Raw genomic sequence first — 23,130 nt, forward strand, 5'->3', positions numbered from 1 at the left:
ACGATTGCCTGGTTGGTATGACATGACGCGAACGGCTTGGGACAGATCGGGAGTAGTGGAGGGAAGAGGGAGAAGTTCAGGTCTATGCCGTAGGGAGGGCTCGTGGGCGGAGGTTTGACGTAATATGGGCGAAACTATTGGGTCGGTCTCTGGGTATGGAGTGGACTGGCGAGGGGAGCCTTGTTGAGGGACTGGGGATGATGTTATAATAGGTTGAGAAGTTGAGCTACGCTTGTTCTTGGTGGAGAGTAAAGTGTCGAGGTGGTAGCGTTGGTCGTTGGCGAGGGAGCGCTCTTGGAAGGATTTCCATGCGTGAGAGGTTCTGTTGAGGATTTGGGAGGAGAGGGTGTTTAGTTTTGAAGGGGGGGTTGTTGGAGGTTGTTGGTGAGGTGGGTTGGGGACGTTGTTTGGGGGTTGTCTATGATGAGGCCGTGGTTGGGAGTGTTTGTTTGGTGTGGATATTGGATGGGTGGTCATGTTTGCAGGTCGGGCGATGTGGATTATGGAGGAGAAATGTAGAGCTATGGTGAGTTTTCGGGTCTGTTGGGAAGGATTTGTTATTGGGCTTTGTGTATGTGTTTGGGATTGAGAGTGTGGAAATGGAGATTTTGGTTTGGTTGTTAGGCAGAGGTTCAGAGGCGAGGAGAGGCTGTCTATTTGTAGTTGATTCAAAATGTTGTATTCACTCTACGTACAAGTAAGGTAATTGAATGGAGGGCTTAGGTAGTAGATTGCAGAGCTAATCATGAGAGGTTGAAGCAAGAATGTACAATGTAGTGAAGTTGGTCTTTGATTCTCTTGTGTTGTTACGTTACATACGGCGCGAACTTCCCTTTACTCGTCGCCTTCGTCTACTCAGCTTTTCTGGTGGGATTTATATGACATCTTGACGTACTTTCATCGACTTGGTTTCTACAAACTTGAATATGCATTCCTGTTGGGCAATTTACATGAAGCAAAAGAGTTGCTGAAGGAATTTGCTAGCCAACTCACCAAGTTGGCTGTACAGTATCCCAGTGACTGCTACTTAATCTTGAGGAGCTAGCTAGTTGTTCCCTTTATTGATGCGGCCTCAAATTGATAACTGAGAAGCATAGCCAAAAGAGAAGAATTCTCACAATGGGTAAGAACAATGTCATATCCAGCCTTGTTCTCATTTGCTATAGCGTACTAAAACCACTCAAGCCCAAACCACCACAGAGAAGATGGAGGGACTTGCACTTGTTGAAAATCCATACAAGAGCGAGTAATGTCGCAAATGCCAGCAACTCGATTACATTGCCAAGTTTTGTCCTAATGAACGAGTTCGACGCCACAGTATATATTTTTCCTCAACTCTCTTCTTTCCCACGCTCTTAAGCCTAACCGAAACACAAACCAAACTACCGTGTCCTGAGGCAAATTCACTCTTGGTGCACCGTCACGTACAACTACAACGGGCATGGGAATGGAAAACATGGCGAGGAGGATGAAATAGCATCTGCTACTGTAGCTACATTTGTCTCGTTTCTGGTATTACCACTTGCTAGTATATAAATTACCTAGCTTTACATCCAAGACTTCATTGCAGACTTGGGGTGCTGGCTAGTATTTCCTGTAATAAACGGCGCATTAAGACCTAAATGAATTACTGCCACCGATATACGTACTTTCCGCTGTAATCATGAACTATTGGGCCAGTCACAGAGTGTTGACCTTAACCCCGAATATTGGGTTAATGGACCACTCGAAGCTCATCAACACATTGAGATTTGATTTTTCAGGCAAAGAAAACTATATCTAGTGCTGCACTCAAGGAAGGCTGGATGGAAGAGAATTGCTGCTTGACGCCTTCTCTACCTACCTAGTAAATCTATTGGTGTCTTGAATTCTTGCCGTGTGGCTTCTTATGCTGATGTCAGCCAGCGCAAAACATCCGATCGGACGCCGCACGGGAAAGTCAAGATGCAGTGAATGAAGATGAAGAACCGGTTTGTGCAGAGAAAACGAGCCATGTACCAACAAGCAGGTGCTAATGCAGCATGCAGGCATATTCTTGGTTCGTGAGGGGGAAACTCCGATGTTGTTGACTGGAGGCTGGGCGGGTAAATGGACGGCGCACTTGTACCAGCTTGGTGGCAGCAGTACTGAGAAGCTACTTTCTCCGCGTCGGCCGTCAGTTGTAGCGCCCGGATGGATGGGATGGGATGGAACTTGATGGGAAAACGGAAGAAGTGGAAGTTGCGCGCGCAAAACAAAACAAGTTGAGCCGTCGAATGTTAAGTTAACGCAGACACGGTGGCTTATCAGCTGAGGCTTGCATAACAGTTGAAGTCATCTCGTCTGTTTATCCCGATTCTCTCTTTACATGGTTCGTATTTCTGCACAGTGCAGAAACAGGTACCGGCAGGTGGTCTCGTGCTCACCAAGTACTTCCGGCATCAGCACCAGCATCAGCATCAGCATCAGCATCATATCGTATCAATGCGGAACGGAGGGATTATCCCGTCATGCCCGTACATGCAAGGGCCCCTGAAACTTTGCCTGGCGAGTGCCGCAATCGGTCAGACTTTTTTTTTTCGCTATCGTTGACGAGTCGATTACGAGGTGCAGTACTGTAGGTACGAAGCAGGAGTACGAAGTACAGTACCTGTACTAACATAACAGGCAGAAAGATTCCCGTCTTTGGTGTCCAAGCTCCCTGCCGCCGGCTGATCCATCCTTGCGCTTCCCCGTAAGCTGGCGACATAGCAATGCTGCCAATCCATAGGGCGGCAGCTAAAGAGATCGGGCCTATGGAAGCAAAGGGACGCAAGGGGAGGGAATAGCTTGCAGAAACTGGGCGCAGTGGAATGATTGGTAGACCACAATCTGATAAGAAGATGAAACTAAAAGAAACATGTACGATCTCAGTTTTCAACTTGAAACCTTGAAATACGGAAGAAGCCCACCACGCGGCATCTGTGGAGCCGAGAAATCAAATCGCAGGGGAGCTCTAGCGGGCTGCAACAGCGCTGGGGAGCCCCCGCAAAAAGTCTCAGCGAGCCTCCAGTTTTTGTCTGGTAGCGCTGCAGAGTTTGATGGATTCGGGTGGCAATCTGCCGGATCCCCCAAGTCCCCGCTCCAGGCCAAACAGGCTTCCTGTTTTCAGCACCTTTTTGGCTCTGTGTCTTTGACTTTTCTCGGCCATTTTGGTTTCTTCTTCTTCTTCTTCTTCTCTCTCCTCTCCCTCATTCATCCTCGCTTCTTCCACCTTCCTCAACAACACCGCTCCTATTGGCTTTCCCTCCAGCTCAGTCGCAGATTCTTGCACCTCGTCCACGCTCGGTTTTTGAACCTTTTCAGCTGCTCCCGGCCGCACACGCCATCTTACTCGTTTATGCGCCTGCTAGGAGGACATCCAATCTCCAAACTCGCCGACCGCTGCGCTCCGTACTAGATCCCTCCCGCCGAGACAGAAACAGAATTATACAACACACGAGAGGGAATCGATACTAAAATGGAGAGCTTGCAGCTGTCCCAGGTCCTCGCCGACTTGAGCAATCTCGGCGCAGCTGTATGTCTTACCATTGCCTCCCCCCATTCCTCGACATCGCCCGCAAAATAATCCCTCCTTCTTCTTTTTCTTTTTACCTTGTCTGACAATTATTATTTCAATAATAGGAACCTGCGGCCGCTACCGCCATTATCAACGCCAACCTCCCCGCCATCCAGGCCGAACTCATTAAAAACGACGCTCACGCATCTTCTCAGCAGCAGCAGAGGCCATCGTCCGGCCTGAGGCGCGCATGGTCTTCCGAGGCTGCTATGCAACCCAAATTCGACAAGATGGGCCGCCGCATTCTCATCAACTCGCCCAAATCGGGATCTGCCGCCAATTCCACTCCCGGCACCCCCCAACCCTCTAATGTAAGTTGCGCGCTGCCTTTTGATTGAAACTCGGAGAGAAAATTTCATAACTAGAGTTTCCCCCAAACCTACTTGCAATGTATAACTAACCGAAGCTTGCTCTTCCTCTAGTACGATGACGATCTTGAGCGAGCTAATACCCTCATGGCTCTATACGACATCCGCTCCAAGCTCAAGCAGCAGGACAACAGCAGCCTCATGCGAGCGCGCGAAAAGATTAACGCTTTGGCTCAGAGGCAACAAGCCCAACAATTTGCTGAGCTCAATATGAAAAAGGCCGAAGAGATGCGACGAAACCGATATTCCTTCCCCAAAGTATAAAGTACTACGCTTCTGGCGCATTCTTATCCTCGCCTTGTTTTGGTTTGCACACATAGCGCAAACCGTAAAAGCTGGCGTGGCCAAACGAAGGGTCCTTGAGTTTCCCTTTGAAACTTGTGAAAAGACACTATCTCTTCAAATCGAGAAAATCTGGCGACAAACGCAGATAATGATACACATTTCCTAACCAACACAACCTACGGCCTAACATTATACGTTATTCTCGACGATGAACGAGCAAGTCAATTTTGCACCGGTGGCGAACTGGGATAGGGTTGACTTTGGAAGAACGGGTTTTACTTCTTATACCCTCCTTTTTGGTATTTTTGGATGATATTCTTGGGTTTTTGAGTACACGGCAAAAGGACGGTTTACCTGGCAGCCACTCTCCTTACGCAAGCGGAATCGAGCACGGAGTCTTGGGAGAAAAGGCGTCTTTGTCTGTCATGATCGCGCGCAAAGCCGACTATTAGTTTCTATATGCTTATTTTCTTTTTTTTTTGTTTTTTTTTTTTTTTTTTTGTTTTTTTCATTCATTCCTTTTCTTGAGAGAATGACGGAATGACCGTCTATTTGGTGGCATTTCTCACCTGGCATGCGAAACGAGCACATTTGGAGCTCCTGTACAATATAAAACAACTAATACAACGGCATACCATCACTAGCATTGAATCAACAAGCAAGGTCGTGAATGCTACTCGAATGGCAGAATTGAGCATGATTAACTCATCAGAGCCTCGGGCTACCCCGCGTCGATTGATTCATCGGACAGTCTTGAGCCCGAAAAATTCGGACGGATGCAGCGGCATCAGACGAGGTGGGTTTGGAACGAGATGCAGCGATGGCAGCGAATGCCGCAAAAGATGCCCCCCGTTTCCTAGGAGGTTTGCGGAGTCACTCTTGATCTGGAAATCGGATCCAAAAAGAAGAAAACAAAGGGCAGGAATATAGACAAGGTGAGACTATCGAGAACAGACGGCTACTATTTCCTAATTCGGTCCTTTGACAAAGGAAAAGTGTCCCTCTTTGGCAAAGCTGGGGCTTTTACAGAAACAGGAGTCGGCACATTCCTATTTCCTATTTCAACAATTACCTACTACTCGTATACTTACTGTACGAATGGGGCATGATCCGGGGTAGGCAGAGCATAGCAGTCAGATGATGAAGGCTGAGTGTTGAACAATTTGATAAAGGCATTGACATCAAGACGAAAACAGCTTGGTGTTGATGGCTTGATAGCAATGCGCCCTTTGCTGTGCCTGGCGGCCTTGTGCTAGCAGGTAAATTAGTAGGAAAGAGGCGTATTTGAACGATGAGCCTCTGCAGTATACACAACGGACCAAAGGCTGACACTGACCCAAGTACACAGCAAAGCAGAGCACAGCAGAGCAAAGCAGAGGCGTGTTGGCGTATACGGGCATGGCCGGGAAGGGCTCTTGGGCTCCTTGGCGCATGGCTTAGGACTCGCGCCAGGAATCGCGAATGCGTCATAAGCCGGGGTCGATGATATAATCACAAACCATTGATCGGTCGCAGGCTTTTAAGGTTCCGGCGGGCGGGTTTTTTATGGAGCAGCCTCGTTTGCGAAACGGAAGAAGAAGAAAAGGCTGCCAGACGCGATGGAGTGGAATTACGGAGTATATTTGCAACCGATGCTGGCTGGTGATGGGGCTTTGGAGGTCTGGGTACCACGGATCAAGATGGAGAACAAGGCAGAGCAGACGCAGCGAATATTTGTCATTGCATGCAGGGCTTAGCTTCCGACGTCAGATGGAGAGGAAGAAGAATGTACATGCTCTGCTCTTTTCTTTCTAGAACCCGTCGAAGTTTAGCACCTTTGGTCGTATTCCCCATTGCGATTGCGTCTTGAACAGCGCCAACCGAATTGCTGGAGCCTTGGCCCGCTGGATGAGGGGACTGGGGAGAGCTCAATTGTTTTCGCAGATGGTGATTGGATGAGATGGAGAAGTTGTGGTTCCTGCACAGCCACCCCACGCGGAGTCGGACAAGAACATAGAAGTGGCAAAGGCCGGAGCTTTCAACCTCATCAACGGTTCAACGGAGTAACTGTACATACGAGTACACATACGCACTAACGGGTGCCGAGGTGAAAGTAGTGCGCTGTCAAAATCTGGCAGCGCCGGAGCGTTTGTTGCCGGATGCCGTGGTTTGTTTGGATGCGGATGCGGGTGTGGATGTTGCACGATCGGATGCTTTTGCTTGGGAGCCAAGCTCGTGTGCGCTGTGGCTGGTGTGCTGGTGGTGTGAGGTCCATGCTTTATTTCCTCGGCTGCTCAGAGTCGGGGCAGTACCGGTACATGGCGATGGTTGGATGCTTGCAGCGTTTTGCTGGGTGGATGGATGGATGATCAAACAAAAGGAGCAGCATCGAGGTACCCATTCGATGTGTAATCCTGCGAGACTCTAGACATGGGCCCTTGGCAGCTCATCCGTCACGCTGCGACAGAAGCACCCTCGGAATAAGCACGCTAAGAGGGTCTGGCATCAATGCGGCGGGCAGTGCTGCAACTTGCAACTTGTCCCAGTGATGTGCCATCGTCAGATCACTCCCCTTCTCCAGCGAGTGGCGGGCGTGTGCGGTGGCACTGCTGGCTGGCTGGCTTCAATTCAAGGCACTGCACTGGAGCAATCCAGGAGCCCGACATAGGGCAAGCGCAGGTTTTTCCATTTTAATTCCAGATTCCAATGCCTTCCATTGCGATAAATACGCTCGGGTCCTTTGTATATAATGCGACGGTGTCTTCTCTTTCCTTTTTTCGACTTCTTCTATTGATTCCTTCAAACTGCTTACGAGTACGCCACAACGACGACAACCCTTGTACTGGTACTCGCTCGACCTAAAATAAGAATAATAAAAGAGGGGAACGGCGCCGGCTTCTGATTCACAGGGATTCCCAACGTCATACAAGCCAAGTCGCAGCTTTGCAGGTTGCTGCCCACCCCGAAAAGTAAGACAAAAAGGACAGGACGCGGCCAAGCCAACGCATTTTTTAAACTCTGGCCAACCCTCGAAAAACCCTAACCGTTCCATACACGTAACCTTGTTTTTATCTCTCTCTCTCTCTCTCTCTCTCTCTCTTTCTCTCTCCTCCTTTTCTTCTTTCTTCTTTTCGCATCATCCATCGTCGACTTCTTCTATCAACTCGTCGGAAAAAGAAAGCGACCACCTTCTTTCTCCATCTCTCTCTCTCTCCTCTACCTAAATACTACGATCTGCAAATATGGCCCCGACAATGGTGGACCTTTTCGCGCGAGATGACGGCTGTGGATATGGCTATTTCTTCGATGGAATCGGCTGTCGGCGCAAGAGTGGGTGGTACTTTTGGGGCAGATGGGTGCTCGCTGGCATCGCCATCGTTTTCGCATTGTTTCTCTTGTTCTGCTGCTTGTAAGTTGATTTCCCTTTGTTTTCCTTTCATCATTCTCTTTTTTTCCCCTCGCTGTTATCCATTTATGCATACCTTGTTTGTACTAATCGCCGTCATCGCAGGTGCATCTCAAGACGCAATCGCAGACGTGGTGTGACGCCCATGTACGGCACCGGCTGGTTGGGTGGCGCCCCAGCCCAAGGAAGTCGTCCCTCTGGCAACCACAAGCACAACAACAACAATAACAACAACAACAACAACGGCTACGAGATGAACAACTACCAGTCTGGATATACCCAGGGCGGCTACACCCAGCAGCAGCCTCCCTATGGCGAAGGATACGGATATACTAGCCCTCCGCCGTACGGTCAGGCACCTGTGGGCAATCAGCAGACGGGCACAACGTTCAATACCCATGATGGATACATGACCGGCCAGCCTCAATACGGTGTTCAGCAGCCTCAGACCTCATATCAGCCCGACGGCCATTATCAGCCTCCTGCGGGACCGCCTCCAGGAAAGTAAAGTGGCGTGAAGCAATAGCTGGCGCCAAAGGCTGAGTGACGAGGGCCCGAAGGTGGCTCTTTCACACAAGGAACAAAAAAAAATTCACAAAGAAACACAAAAAGAAAAAAGGGTAGACGGATGGGATGGGATTAATCAGGCGTTTCGGTAGGGACTAGGGGATTGTGGGAGACTGATATCCAACTTTGCTTTTTCTTTTTTTGCTTTAATGGGACGCGAGAGGCTATTAACCCTGATGAAACGGCATATGCCTTGACGAATGCCTTATGCGACGGCGTTGAACTACTACTTCTTGGAGCGGCTGAATAGCCTGAGCTAAGACTAGTATATGCCTTTGTGTCCTTTTTATCTTCTTATTTTTTTTTCGGCTTGGTACATTTCTTTCACATCTGATAGTCAAGTTTTAATACGCATGCTCCGAACAACGTTTACATCTGCCGTGACGAACAGACGAAAATGCGATGCTCTCCAAGATACTCCCCACAGTGTCTACATGTAACAAATGATGCAGCCATGACTGGCAGTGCTCGGAGGCCTCTCTGCTGCACGACAGCGGGGATTGCGTGCCAGTCAAAGGCCTATCAGATGGACTTGGACATGACGCTCTGCAGATGCCGCGTACTGCACGTGTTTGTTATCTTCTCGCAAGTACCTATATATGTATGAGTTTTTGTTTGACATTTACATTACTAGAAACCAGAATAAATGCCTGGCTTTGTTAGTATTGAATCTCTACAATCTGCCATGATTCATTCTAGTCCCTTCATTAAATCAGCTTCGCCTGAGAACAACGACAGCACCGCTGAACGATCGCGGTCAATCCATCCGTTAAGGGGCAGCATCTGATCGCATTTAGTCGTACGAGATTCGACATCTATCTTTTACGCTTATTACAAATTTCAATACTAGACCTAGGCGCCAGTGGAACGCTGCAGGGGAAGACTATGGCTTTTTTTTTTTGTCTTTCTTTTCCTTTTTTCAGCCCGTTCGAGACCTTTTTGACACGTTGTAATAGGCTGGCCATGGGACGTGCGTGCCCAAGAATAGGCCGGGTCAGCGGGCCGTGAACAGCTGAGGGCTGGAGGCTGAAAGCTGAGAATCCAGGGAGCAGAGAGGCTGAGAAATGATGAGCTGCAGTGGGACAAAGGAGGATGAACGAGGGGGAAAAAAAGCAAATCACAATTTGAATGGAACAAAAAGAAGAAGAAGAAAAGGAGAATGCACGTAATACTGTACTCGTGTGTTCAATGGAAGAACTGGTACAGTACCCAGAAAAGGAAAGGAAAGGAAAGAAAGAAACGAGTAAAAGAAAGGAAAAGAGGGTCTGAACTGTCAATCCCCACGACGTCTGATGCTAGCGGCCCCCATTGCGAATTGGGATCCTCTTGTCCCAATTACCGTTCTTGGCGCAAGGTCAGATTTCGACGAGACAAGGGGAAGGAGAGGCCCATTTCATTGTCCTTTCATTCTCTTTTATTCATGCGGGTGCGATGACGTTGATGATGATGATGTGCGTCCCTTTTTTTTTTTTTTTTTTGCCTTTGTCGATGCTTATTTTACAATGATGACTGGTGGAACTTTGATGCTTTTTGCCTCTGAAAAGACGGGCTGAAAGCTCGGGCACAGGCACGGGTCGAGATTACGAGAGCTTCTGGGTCGGGTACCTGACTTGGACGCCAGCGATACAGTAGCGTGCTGGGGCCGCTACCTGTTAGTTCGAGTACCTGTACCTGTCCCGCCTGTACTGTACAGCCTCCAGTTAGAGCTTTGGGCGATGCCTCCACTGTAAGAAGCCCCAAGGTATCCAGTACGGGGCATCGCCGACGTCCCCAGCCCGCCTGACAGGTACCGGTACCCCAGCAGCTCCTTCCCCTGCAAGGCACGTTCCCGGCTCCCTGCATTGCATATGCGTGCGTGATAAACGGCTGGAGCGACAGGTGCCCCCAAGGCCCCTTCCCATGCCATGCCGGACATGCGGCACGATGCCCATGGCCTCACTCCAGATTAATTTTCTTTTTTTCTCTCTCCCCTGCTCTTGTGGAAAACCTTCTCGTTGGATCTTTTTCTTCCTCTTCACTCTCTCTCCCCCCAACATCTTTCGCTGCCTTCTCCCAGGCTTCATTCCTTCTTTTTGCTTTCTCGGGCCCCTGCACCAACGGCCACGTTCATTCTTTTTTTAGGAACTGGATTTTTTCGTCCTTGTTTCCGCCCCTCATTTCATCGTTACTGGGAAGGGATTCGAAAGAAGAAACGACACCTTGACGGTATAACCAGCACAACATAACGACTCAAAATACCTAGAGCGCGCGCGCTAAATCGACCCGAGCTTTTTCGTCAGCGTTTTCGTTGGATACGACTGCCTCTCCATCTCGACGAGCGACGGTTTTTTTTTTTTGGTTGCACAGCCCTTCTCTGCGACACTCACCTCAAAGTTTCGCAATTTACGCGCGGGCCTCTGTAGCCAATCCTTCATTTTTCGGCGGTTTCGGGCCACCTTGATACGATCCTTGCTCTTGCGGAGAGGAACTGTGTCACGTCTGTGCTACGACACCTCTAGCGAGTTTTCGCCAGGGGTAACATTCACGTTCATATCGTTGTTGTAACGGACTACACGGCGTGCGACACCATTCTTTATTTGGTTTTTTGACCAGAAACATCTTTCGATTCTGCAGTTCTACGACACCGGTGGTGGTTTGTGGAATTTACAAGTCGCCCATCTGTTTAGATTTACGACTATTTTCTATCCTTCAGAGCGTATTGCTTTTTTATTCATTTCGACTTGCGAGAACATAGCACATCGTCTGCATCATCACGTCGATTAACGCATCGAATCCGACATATCGAAAAGACCGAGCTGCTTTTGTGCTGCTAATTTCGCTTCCGACACTCGCCAATTGGTGCATGACCTAGACACCCGTTCGCCAAAGACGACATCAATTACGAGCTACAGGTGCTACCAACCTTATTTATACTCGACTACATCCAGAATTAACCACATTATATACATCAAAGACGCAAGTCGAAACATACACGATGCCTTCGGTCGATGTTGCCATGGTCCGAAGCCTTCGTGGCGGGCTGTGGGAGACCGTGGTGGACACTGTGGCAAGGAGCCTTGCTGCCCAGGTTATAAAACGAGATATCGTCTCCGATGGTGAGAACAAAGTCTCGGAAATCAAGGAAGCCTTTTCCAGCTGGGATGCCTGCATGGCTCACGTCTATTGCAAGTAAGTTGAACAGTCTCAACATTCCATGACGGGTCGTCCATGAAAGACATTGCTAATCTCTCAATAGGTGGCCTGCTATTGCCCTTATGATCATCGGCGGTCTCATCCTTCTCAGCATTGTCATATGTATTGTCCGGTGCACCTGCTTGGGCATGTCCTGCTGCTGCAGCTGCTGCTACTGCCTCAAGTGCTGCGGCAACTGCTGTGGCTGCTGCGATACCCCCGGTGGAAAGCCCCACAAACATCTCGATGAACCATACAATCCCCAGCAATCCGGATACGGAGGATATCGCCAGGAGGCTCCCATGGCAGCTCATGTGCCGGCGCCCGCGCCTGCGCCCGCACCCGCGCCGGCCTTTGCCCCGCAAGCTTCTCACGGACCTCCGCAGTACGCAGAGTTTGACGTCTCCAAGCATGATTCTGATGCCCTCCCCGCCATGCCAAGCTGGGAGACCGCCAACTCTAAGAAGATGGTAATCGAAGAGGAGGTTGAGATGGATGATTTGCCGCCGCCCAAGAAAGAGGCTCTCCCTCAACAGAACCAGGGCATGAACAGCCCCAGATTTGGAGGACCTGCTCAGCAGCAGCAGCAGCAGCGACGACCCCCGCAACAACAGAGGGCCATGGGCCGAAATGACCCGTACAATCGGCAACAGACCACTTCCCCTGGCCAGATGAACAATTATGGCCAGCCTGCTAGCCCATATGGCGGACATGACCAAGGCTATGGTGCCCATGACCAAGGTTACGGTGCTCAAAATCAAGGATATGCCGCCCACGATCAAGCCTACGGTGCTCATGATCAAGGATATGGTGCTCACGATCAAGGCTATGGTGCTCACGATCAAACCTATGGTGCTCACGATCAAGGCTATGGTGCTCACGATCAAACCTATGGTGCTCACGATCAAACCCACGGAACCCACGATCAAGGCTACAACGCACACAATCAAACCTACGGAGCGCATGAGCAAAACTACGGAGGACATGATCAGGCCTATGGCGTACATGACCAAGCTTACGGTGGACATGACCAAGGCTTCAACGGACATGGACAGAACTATGGCGCGCACGAACAAAACTACAGTGGCCACGACCAAGGCTACGACAACCACGTGGTGGATGGATACGGTGCCAATCAACCCTATGATCACGCAGTCCCCGCCGCAAGCATGAGAATGAGCCCTGGCCACCAATCGCCTACTTCCAGTCAGAATGGATTCGGCATCCCACGACAAATGACGCCAGGCCCGGCGCACATGCCGATTGCTCCTCAGGAGCTTGATGGACATAGCTCACCAGACCACTATGGCGCGGACCCCAATATGCGAAAGTCTCCCGGTCCCGGCCTGAACCAAAGGCAGTCCCCAGGCCCCCAGAGCGACTTTGGCATCGCCCCGCAGAACAAGCCGGTCCCTTACAGGACGTATACTCCGGCGCCGCAGAAGGCCGTACAGGAAGCTCCTGTTGCTCCTCCTCCTATCGCCAACAACGGGGGATTCGACTTCAGCTCGGGCTATTCCCGTCCTCAAACCCGAGAGGGACCCAATTACGATCGCCGCCCTAGCGAATCTCACGAGCGTGAGGACCACGAGGGATACCCAGGCTACAAGCCCTACAGCCCGTCTCCACAGAACTGGACCGGTGTCTAGAAAGCTTCCGCCGAATGATCGAAGATTCATTTCATCTGCATGACATGGATGTCGGTGTATCATATATTCTGGGGACATTTTTGCGTGGCGTTTTTGAAAAAGGCGAATCAGCAGCCAGTTAGAGGTCAAGTGGTGTTTTTCTTTTTTTTTAACAGGGCAAAACCTCGTGTCTCGGTGCTTGGATCAATGCTCACATTATGACGATATTGTTTTGGATATGCTCACTTGGTTGATTTCTTTTCTACGATTCTTTGACGGGCATTGTTTGCCTTGATCCTTTTGAAGACATAGATGATGAGCACACGGCTTGGGGCTATTGTATGTATGACGCAAAGTGACTGGAGTTTTTAACGTAACTATGATGAAGAAGCTATTTATATGGATTTTGATAGATCTTCTTTTTTTTTGGATTTCTGTGAGATGAGTTGCATTAACCAACTTGGATCTAACATTGATTTGTAGTCTCTTGGTGAAGTCCAGATGGAATAAGTTGCTGGACTACCAGCTTTGGAAAAGGTCCAACGTCACACGTCTGTCTGTCACGCACGCATACAAAGGAAAGAAGAAAACCACAAGAATTAGGCAAAAAAAGCAAAAAAAGAAAAAAAAAGATCGTCGAAGGAATTCTTCATCGCTCATTATGGACGAACGGGGAATCGAACCCCGGACCTTTCCCAGGCGTGGATACCGGCTTTCTCCAGGAGGAAGCCAGATGCTAAGGGAAAATTATACCACTAAACCATCCGCCCAGCGTAAGCTGTTGTTGACGCCTCGGCTCGCAAATTCCGTACATGAACGGAGGTCTGTGCTTTTTGTAGCAGCTACGTTGAACATGGAACACCAACAAACACGTTGGACCTTGTGTGATGCACGGACAGACAGCGCGAGGGATGAAGAAGCTCCACTGTGTGGGTGGTGCCGTGTATTCCTCCAGAGGTCGATTCTATCCTGTATAACCGCTACTTTGACATGAAACAAGCCAGGACTGTTACAAAACACGGAACAAGTAAAAAGAAGTAAACCGAGAAAAAAATCAATTGCGGCCCAAGAATGAAGTGCGCCCCCAGAAGTCTCCTGCGCCAGAATATGAAATTGAACCAGTAGAGCAAAAAAGGCTCTTTCAGCAGAAAAAGAAGAAGAAAAGTCCCAAGCAATAATGACGTTATGTTTATATACAAAGTGTTGCTCTGTGTGTGTGAAGAGGGGAATGGTCTTTGTAAGAGCAGTCGGTGTTACTCTTTGGGGAACAGCTCGACTGAGACGCCGCTGGGCGGCTTGGAGACAGACTGGTTCGAGCTGCTGCCGATAATCGTCGGGGCGTCTCCGTCTACTTCGGGGTCGTATTCTTCGCCGAGGTTGTTGCGCGACCGTCCACCGATCTTGACACGGCTCTCACTCCGGTCGTCTGAGTTGGTACCATCGGCGCTTGATCGCCTTCCTTGGTAGTCGTCGTCGTCGTCGTCGTCATGGTCCTCGGACGGTAGCCTCTCATGGTCTGTCACCTTTTGCTTGATGAAGGAGTCGATGATGTAATACTGGAGAGCGTTCATGATGAGGGGGAAGATCATCATGACGAATGCGACCTGGAGCTTCTCGTTGCCCTCTGTCCATCCAAGCGCCCAGTCGCCGACCTGCGAGATCCAGGGCATCATGATGAAGATGATGAGGACGCAGACCTTCATGCCAAACAACCCGGCGAAGTATATAAAGGACTGCTTGAGCCACCACCAGGCGTTGGGGGGGTTGCCGTAGTAGCCCGACTTGACGGACTCGACAGGCTTGCCGAGCGGTGTGAAGCTCGCCAGGGCGCTGAAGACGCGCAAGAGCACAATGAGGATGGGGATGCCGACAGTAGTCTGTTTCGCACAAGTCAGCGCTCGAATTCAAACGACGTCGAGATTTGCGATGACTGCTTACATCTATGGCCAGGTTCAAGAGATAAAAGGAGCACGGGTTGGGCACGTAGTCGTCGTCGCCTCTGCCCACCAGCCTCTCGACCACGGTCGGCTCTACCTTGATGGAGAAGCGGCCACTAGTGAGCATCGACATGAAGATGTTGGACATGTGCACCAGCACCGACCCAAAGACCTGCTTGGACACGTCAAAGAACCAGACCTTGACGGGCCGTCGCGGGTGCTCCCTCCAGCGCTTGTAGACCAGCGACAGCATGGCCAGGCCGCCGAGCGCCGCCTGGACGACCAGGGCAAAGGGGCCCAACAGCTGACATTCGCCCTGCGAAGAGTCGATGTGAAAGGGCCCCGAGGGAGAGGATGTGGCCGTGGCCGTGGCCGTGGCCGAGGCGAGCGTCGTTGTGAGAGTGGCCATGGCTGTGAAGATTGCGGGAGTAGGAATGTCGACTCCTATCGCCGCATCACGAGCGAGCTGCATGCCGTTGGGAAGAGCGTCGTCGTCGAAATACGAAAAGGAAAAGGGAAGATATATCGCGGGTCTGCGAAGAAAGAAAGAAAAAAAGGGTAGGACAAGGCAGGCGGGTATCGCCGCGGCTGAGTGGCGGAGCAAAACGTTTCGTTCAAGACTGCTAATTAGGCACGGGACAGCGATTTGGATTGTCACGAGAGCCCTCCCAGAAGACTCTTAGTTTGCTTTTTCTTTTCTTTTTCTTTTCGGGGGTGGTGCGTGCCCAGCACAACAAAACCCGCAGCCAGTTGAAGAAAAAAAGAAAAGCAAGGGAAAAAGGCAGAAGCTCAAGAAAAAGGGAAACGACGAGATTGGCTCGATACGAGATGGCCAAAAAAGCTGCTCGTTGGTTACATCACTGAGTGTCGTTGATTACCTTATTTTCGGCGCGGCTGGGGGTGATTGAGCTGCCGAGAGTACCAGCGACCGGGGCGGCTCGTATTGGGCAAGGCGCGAAACGGGGTAGGGGCTACAAGGCGGGACGGGGCCAATCATGGGCCGGCGTTTGGGATGACGGTCTCGATCTGACGGCGGCATTCCGTCCCAGGCCATCCCTTGAACTGCCGGCCCAACACTTTTTCCGTAGATTTCCGTAGATTACAAGAGACCCTGACAGCTTGTAGCTGTGGCTGTGCTCGTTATGTGGCTCGTTATGTGAGGCTAAGGTGGTACGGTACCTCTCTCTCTCTCTCTCTCTCTCTCTTTTTGGTGGGGCAATCCGATCACCAGCGGGAAAAAGTTGGAAGGCTTTCTGAATATCAGTCCCACGACCACGACCTCTTGCCTCTGTCTCCGTCTCCCGAGAACTCATTTGCCCAGCTCTCCGCCCTTCTACAACCAGCCCGCCATGTTCCGCACGCGGCTGCTACGGATGCCCCGGCAGGCATTGGGCCCGACCCTGCGCGCATCCGCCGCCAATGGCTCCAGCTTCAACTCCAGCGTCAACAAGATCAACGCCGCACGAGGCCTGCACTCGGTGCCCGCGCTGCCTCACGACTACTCCGAGGGCGTGCCCAACCTGATGAGCCCCGGCGGCTTCTCCCTTGCCTGGACAGACTACATGACCGTCACGGTGGACAAGCTCAACGCCATGATTGCCGGTAAGCAAAAAACACCCCGTTATTGAACTCTGCCCTCTCCATCTCGAAACTCTGAACCAGATGCTGATAGCTCGGGCCCAGGCACCGAGCTCGAAACCCACGACGTCAAGACCATCCTCCTCATGACGGCCCGCGAACCCAGCCAAGCCCCCATCTTCAACCACGCCTCCATGGCGCACAACAACCACTTCTTCTTCCAGGGCATCGCCCCCAACGGCACCCCCATGCCCGACGAGCTGCGCCGCGAGCTCGAGGCCTCCTTCTCCTCCGTCGAGTCCCTCCGCCTCGAGTTCATCGTCACCGCCTCCGCCATGTTCGGCCCGGGCTTCGTCTGGCTCGTCAAGGCCGGCCCCGGCGACTACCGCCTGCTGCCCACCTACCTCGCCGGCTCCCCCTATCCCGGCGCCCACTGGCGCGTGCAGTCCACCGACATGAACACCGTCGGCAACGACGGCTCCGCGCGCTCCTATCTCCGCAACCAGAGCCTCGGCGCCAGGAGGAGGGTCGGCGACCTGCCCCCCGGAGGCATCGAGCTGGAGCCGCTGCTGTGCCTCAACACCTGGGAGCACGCTTGGTTGCTGGACTGGGGCCTGGGCGTCGATGGCAAGGGCGGGAAATCTGCCTACGTCGATGCCTGGTGGAAGCTGATTGACTGGGAAAAGGTGCACCAGAGGTCTGGCGTGCTGCGACCCGAGTACATGTCGGAGACATCTCCATGATTAGGGAGACGATGGGGCAAGAGAAAGATGAAAGAAGAAGAAAAAACAAAAAAAAAAAAAAAAAAAAAAAAAAAGACCAGCAGAATAAGAAGACGGGGGGGGCTTGGGCAACGAAAGAATAAGAGAGGGCCAAGATTTAACGTATATATGTCATGCTAGCAAAACGAAAAGGGAAACCGCTCCGCTGGTGTACTTGGATCCGAGGGGTTGGAAAATGGTCGGATCGAGACGCCTGGTCGGAAGAGATGTAAGATAGTGTAAAGGTACTATATATACTTGTTATGCTCTATCTGAAAAAATCATGAGTAGAAATGTTTCTTTTGGAAAGGCAGATTGAGTTGTCATGAGGGCCGTCCCGAATGCGTTCTACCCTGGAGCCATGATGATTTTTGATATTTTGGCAAATCATGGCATCTTTGGTTAATTCCGCCCATTATGCATAACGCTCAATTATAAGATCATGAGTCTAAATGCATCCAATTGTCACAAGGAATATAACTTATCAAGAACAGTTGGTGGAACTTTAACATGGCTCATAGATACTACTATAGGTAATGTGCACAGCAATGGCACCATACTACATTGTCGAACAATCCAACCAAATAGGGCCCTACAATCACAAGCGATCAAAATGTACACAAAAGTATAAAGTAGATTTTCATATATATATATATATATATATACCTATATATTTGATTGCATCAATTTTCTGTAAACCAATACTCTCCCACGTCGAAAATCCCCAAGCCAACAGTGTTTTTCCAGAATTCGTTCTCATAATCCTTTGAAGGACGCTTTCTAACTTATAAATAATAGGTATCATCAATCTTAGCTCTCAAAAAAAAAAATACAACAAACAAATTCGCGCGTCTCTCGCTATGAATATGTGTCTTTCGCTCGCCAAATTTTTTTTCTTTGGGGGTATTTTTCTGCAAGAAGAGAAGAAAAGGGGGTTCAGGAGAAGTATAAATAACAGCGGAGGTAGGTGCATGCAGTCTTGCTGATTGGCCTCGGCGAGAGAAGGGGATATAATGAAATTGAAGGAGATTGAGAAGAGATGGAGATAGAATATAAAGAAAAAAGAAAAGGTCATGATTCATTCTTCGTTATAAACAAAAAGGAAAGTCATCAAAACTTTGAAACAAACAGAAAAACAAAACAAATTGAAAATAAAAAGATTGAATACGATATATCTTTTTAATGAAAATATGACTTAAATCATGTTACCGTTGACGCTGATCTCGAAGCCATCGCCCTTCTGCTTCAGCGCCTTGGCCAGCATAAGCTCTCGCATCCAGTCGATGCGCTCGTCACGGTTCTTGACCGCAAAGTGGTGAGTCTTGCCAGTGCCGTTGACACCCTCGGCCGAGGCGTTGGGCTGCAGAGAGCTGTCACGCTTGCGCAGTCGAGCTCCGTTCTTATCCTGAGGGATGAGCTGGAAGCTGAAGGCACCAACGGGATCGCTCTTATCACGGTTGTGAGAAATAGAGACCGCCTTGAAAGCTGCGGTGAGCTTGGAGGTAGATGCAAGACTGGAGCAGGCAATCGCGTAGTCGTCAATATCGACGTACTCGAGCGTGCGATCAACCTGCTGAGCATCCTTGTGCATGTTCAGGCGAGTGCCCTTCAAGGTAAAGTAGCCGTCCTGCCATTCATGACGAAGCATACGCATCTTGCGCTTCTTCATGGGGCCCTGGAAACTGACGCCGTTGGCAGGCACTGCGGCCGGTGCCTCCTTGGACTCGCCAAGGCCCATTGAGGGCATGGGTGGGATGGCCTGCTCATACGTGGTGCGGTCGACAGGTGACCAAGGATAATTGAAGCGAGGGGGGGCTTGGGTAGGTTGAGCCTGCTGCTGGGGCTGCTGCTGCTGGTGTGGTCGGACTGGAGTTCTGGGAGATGCCGACCTGGGTGAAGGAGCCTTTGGATAGTTGCGAGTGGCCCGGTTCTCGTCCAAGGCGGGAAGAACAGGGAAAGACGGGCGGCGACCAGAAGCTCGCGACTGGGACCGGTTGTGGCCCACAGTGGGAGCAGCCCGGTAGTTCATATCGGGAGGCACCGACTGAGAGACATCACGAGCAACGGGTCCAAGAGGCACGGCCGTGATCGGGACGTCCATCTCGGAGAATGGAGTCCCAAATCGATATGGGTTCTTTGCAGTTTCCAAGTCGGGAGACAATGGATCCCCCTTGTCCATCTGATATGGTACAAATTCCTGCTGCAAGGGAGAGGAACGGCGTGATGCCTGCTGCTGCTGCTGTTGTTGAACGGGCATAGATACAGGTGGTCGGGAAGGTGCCTGTCGGGCCGCGGGTTGAGGGTTACCTGGGATGGACAGCTTTGGTAGGCGTCTCAAGCCTTGGTGAGGTTGTGCAGATGGTGTAACTTCAAAGGGGGGAGTGGGTGGCACTTCATTGCTGCTTGGGTTGGACCTCTGAAAGTTAAGGAATTGGCGGACGTTATCCTGAGGATCGCGAGCCTGCAAGTTCCGAAGGGTCGTTTCCTGAAGATACTGCAGAGGTGGCAGGCCTCCAGGACCAAGGATGTCAGACGATGCCACAACAGACGGGACCGAATCGGAAAACGGCCGCATTGCCTCGTTGGGATCCAGGGCCCTGGCTGTGTCGGGGTTGCCTGCATCGCCATAGATGAGAACAGCTCCACTGGCGTTGTTGATGTCGATATGGGGATTCATGGCCTTGAACTCCTCAATGATCTTCTGCTGCTTCTTCCACTTTGAGCACTTCTCGCCCTTTGAACAGTTGTGAGGCTTTGGGATGACTTGTTCAATGCCAATGATGGATACAGATTCCATTGGTGTAATGGGATCGGTAGCCCGGCGGACTCTTCGCTTGCTCTCGTGGCGGCGTGTCGAGCCACTGCTATCCTTTTTCATCACCTTTCTAGCTTCCCGGCTCGGCCTATCCTCAATCGGAGTCGTAGCCTGGGGCGTGGCAGGCCTGCTATCCATCAATGCCTGGATTTGATGCCATACCCTGGTTCGAATTCCGAAAGAAGATATGCTTAGCTCCTTAAGGTCTTCAAACTTCAACGTGATCAGGATAGCACCGTTGATGTCATTCTCGATGAACCTCTCCGTAATCGCCAGCTCAATACCGGCATTGAGCATTGACTGTGCCACCATCTCGGGGGTCCAAGATGCTAGCGTCGATGGGTCGAGCTCCGCATTGGTGTATTGGAAAGGGCCGTTCCAGCGAGATGATCGGGCATGGGACACAGCCTCTCGGGGCACATGCGGAGTCATGGGCGACAGTGTCAAAACTACATCGTCCTCACCTGCTTGGAACCTCGAGTACTGGTCGGCAGGGAATTGGAAGAGATGCGGGCCGCGAGGGCCTTCAACCTGCTTCGGCGAGTATTCGAGATAGAACTGCGGCACTCTACTTGAACGAGGAGTGGGGACCTCGTCGTACGAGGAGAGCGTTGTGATACTTGGCTGCCCAGACTGCGAGGACCCGATGTTAGCGTCTTGTTTCCGGTTCCGAAAAAACACGGGCAGAATGGGAGGGAATCCACCTACTGATTGCAGACTCACTCGGGGTGAGTTGTCTTCCGCCTCGCTCACTTCATCTTCGTCGTCTTCTTCATCCCAATCCGTATCCACAAACTCAGTGGCTACTGATGTCGGTCTAAACTGCTGTGGCTCTTGCTTGAGGTTAAAGAAAGTATTCTGGGGAGCGGGCTTCTGGCGCATCTCCTGGTATGTGCGGCTCTCGCCGACATGGAAGGAGTTGTAGTCCTGGATGAAGCTTCAAATTAGTCGCCGGCCGGATTGGAATCTGTGCAGGCAGTCTGCTACGTACCATCCTTCTAGATGTATATACTCCTTTTGCTTTATCTTTTGCTTTCGTCCTTTTTCTTCTCTCTTCTTGGTAAAGTGGCCTGTTTAATACATGGAAGTGGTGAGGGTAGCTTCGAGGTGCTTCGGGATAGCTCGGGAAGAGGTAGAACAAAGATCAGCAGCCGTTGCCGGCAACTTTTCTAGAAACACAGAAACAGCTGAACAATGTAACAATGTAGGTCCTCAGAGTTACGGTAGGAAAAAAAAGAAATGCAAGACCAAGGAGGAAATTAACAGCTCGATACGGAGCAGAGGTCACCAAAACGAGACAGAGGTCGCAAAGGGGGAGGAGAATTCTGCGTCTCAGTGGGCGGCTAGCGGTTGATAAGTATTCTTCGTGAGGGCCGAAGGTCGCATCTCAGGGACCACCTGCGAGTTCGTGCGGGCAAAAATACGCATACGCCTCCAGCTGCGCGTTTGAGCAAGGGGATTCAGTCCCGGTAGTCAGCACCAGAGCTAGTCTGTAATGCGATGTGATGAGCACACCGATCCGGCTTGCGAAGTCGTTGCGGGGGACAAGAATAGCAGTCCCACAGGCCAGAAGAACGACAAGCACAGCACAGGCCCGTACGAGAACAAGGTGACACAACTGGGTGGTGCTAGAGTCAAAGAGCTGGTTCCTATTGGCGCCTGAGGCTGGTCCCTTCTGCCGTGAGGGCGGCGCGAAGACGACGGGATCAATTGGACCGTCAGTCAAACACTGGCAGATGGTGTCGTTTCTTCCAGCCAGTCAATCGTCTCGGCCGCCCATGGAGGCTGCCGCACTGGTCCCATCTGTGGAGCATGTGCAGGGTTATGAACCTTTGTGATTTGCTGTAATGTACAAGACCGTGGCCGCCGGTTTCTCGTCCAAATATAGCCGGCGCTTAGGCGCCGTGATCTCTAGCAGCCGACTAGGATGCAGACAAGCTCGAGCTCGGTCGGTCCTTGTCGACAATGACGGATCAATCATGCACAGGCAAGGATCTCAACGCAGTCTCTCTGTGCCTGTATGCACGGAGCATGGGAAGCGGGCTTCCAGTTCTGCGAGAAACAAGACAGGCGAGCGAAGGGAGGCAAGGGGGCCAAAAAGGCTTCGTCCGTCTTGCTTCCGTCCTGGCCCTGCACTCATGCATCCCCCGCCCCGTCTCGCAGACGGTTGAATGTCTGCTACGACATCACTTGCTTAAAAGTGTAAGTGCTCCGTAACCTGGCAAATCTCGGTGACCCAACACATCAAAGGTGACACTCTGTCACTCAACACATGTAAACACCGACCCAGGCGTATCCTCTGTCAGCATCGCGAGGCCCCATCAACTGCAAATCAAGCAAGGGCAACGGCAAGGAGCTCGCAAAAGCCACTCCGTAAACTGGCGGTGGAATATCAGATGCCGTCATTGTGGCCTCGTGACTCAACGAATCTTTCCCTCGCAGGCGAAGCGAAAATAGAAGGGTGAAAAAAAAAACCAAACGGCTCCATCTTGGGACCCGTCTTGGAGCCCAAGATTATTTTTTTTCCTTCTCCAGCCTCCGATCAACAAAGCACTCTTTCGTACAGTAGTCGGTGAGGCCGACTAGCCTTCTAGGCGCAAATCGGCCGGTGGCTTGAGACTGTCTCAGCTGCCATGTTTGTAAACGGTCACGCTCGAGGCCGAGAATCCTTTGACCGTTGACCGTTCCCACTTCTGCATGTCTTTGGCGTCTTGATCTCCGTGTAAGTGCGAACGGGAAGTGCATATGTGTTGGTTCTGTCATTGTGATAGACCCCACAGTCGGCCGCCAACCGGCCACGGCTACTCTGGGCGCTACTCTGATAATCATTAACGCTTGCATGCTTGCCTCTTTGGGCAATTGAAGAATAAGTGTAGGTGATGAACGGGCAAGAGATTGAAAATCCCCAGCCCGTGATAATCACATCACATTGTTGGCTCTGTGATGACCTCGGGCGAGCTAGTGGGACGGTCCGGCTCATAGTGACTTTGGCTCATTTCACCACACGGGACTGATGTGATGGGCCACGGGAAGCGCAGGTTTGAGACATGGCAGCATA

At 51.1% G+C, this 23,130-nt stretch overlaps 6 protein-coding genes across 6 annotated transcripts; 4 read left to right on the forward strand and 2 right to left on the reverse strand.

Annotated features, from left to right (window-relative positions):
* Nucleotides 1-3,478: 3,478 nt before the first annotated feature.
* Nucleotides 3,479-4,209, forward strand: Triagg1_2993 (uncharacterized protein; the record flags this gene model as incomplete). The annotated part of the gene is made up of 3 exons (XM_062897235.1): nucleotides 3,479-3,535; nucleotides 3,643-3,888; nucleotides 4,000-4,209. The coding sequence occupies 3 exons, from the start codon at nucleotides 3,479-3,481 to the stop codon at nucleotides 4,207-4,209; spliced, it is 513 nt and encodes a 170-aa protein (XP_062758060.1).
* A 3,242-nt stretch (nucleotides 4,210-7,451) lies between these two features.
* Nucleotides 7,452-8,123, forward strand: Triagg1_2994 (uncharacterized protein; the record flags this gene model as incomplete). The annotated part of the gene is made up of 2 exons (XM_062897236.1): nucleotides 7,452-7,618; nucleotides 7,745-8,123. The coding sequence occupies 2 exons, from the start codon at nucleotides 7,452-7,454 to the stop codon at nucleotides 8,121-8,123; spliced, it is 546 nt and encodes a 181-aa protein (XP_062758061.1).
* A 3,033-nt stretch (nucleotides 8,124-11,156) lies between these two features.
* Nucleotides 11,157-13,002, forward strand: Triagg1_2995 (uncharacterized protein; the record flags this gene model as incomplete). The annotated part of the gene is made up of 2 exons (XM_062897237.1): nucleotides 11,157-11,350; nucleotides 11,418-13,002. The coding sequence occupies 2 exons, from the start codon at nucleotides 11,157-11,159 to the stop codon at nucleotides 13,000-13,002; spliced, it is 1,779 nt and encodes a 592-aa protein (XP_062758062.1).
* A 1,232-nt stretch (nucleotides 13,003-14,234) lies between these two features.
* Nucleotides 14,235-15,390, reverse strand: Triagg1_2996 (uncharacterized protein; the record flags this gene model as incomplete). The annotated part of the gene is made up of 2 exons (XM_062897238.1): nucleotides 14,235-14,858; nucleotides 14,920-15,390. The coding sequence occupies 2 exons, from the start codon at nucleotides 15,388-15,390 to the stop codon at nucleotides 14,235-14,237; spliced, it is 1,095 nt and encodes a 364-aa protein (XP_062758063.1).
* An 877-nt stretch (nucleotides 15,391-16,267) lies between these two features.
* Nucleotides 16,268-17,239, forward strand: Triagg1_2997 (uncharacterized protein; the record flags this gene model as incomplete). Its single annotated transcript, XM_062897239.1, has 2 exons — nucleotides 16,268-16,520; nucleotides 16,602-17,239. The coding sequence occupies 2 exons, from the start codon at nucleotides 16,268-16,270 to the stop codon at nucleotides 17,237-17,239; spliced, it is 891 nt and encodes a 296-aa protein (XP_062758064.1).
* A 1,213-nt stretch (nucleotides 17,240-18,452) lies between these two features.
* Nucleotides 18,453-20,954, reverse strand: Triagg1_2998 (uncharacterized protein; the record flags this gene model as incomplete). The annotated part of the gene is made up of 1 exon (XM_062897240.1): nucleotides 18,453-20,954. One exon carries the CDS (start codon nucleotides 20,952-20,954, stop codon nucleotides 18,453-18,455), a length of 2,502 nt encoding a protein of 833 aa, XP_062758065.1.
* Between the last annotated feature and the right edge of the window lie 2,176 nt (nucleotides 20,955-23,130).

This window comes from Trichoderma aggressivum (assembly GCF_033847375.1).
Source record: "Trichoderma aggressivum f. europaeum strain CBS 100526 chromosome Unknown scaffold_008, whole genome shotgun sequence".
Taxonomy (NCBI): Eukaryota; Fungi; Ascomycota; class Sordariomycetes; order Hypocreales; family Hypocreaceae; genus Trichoderma; species Trichoderma aggressivum.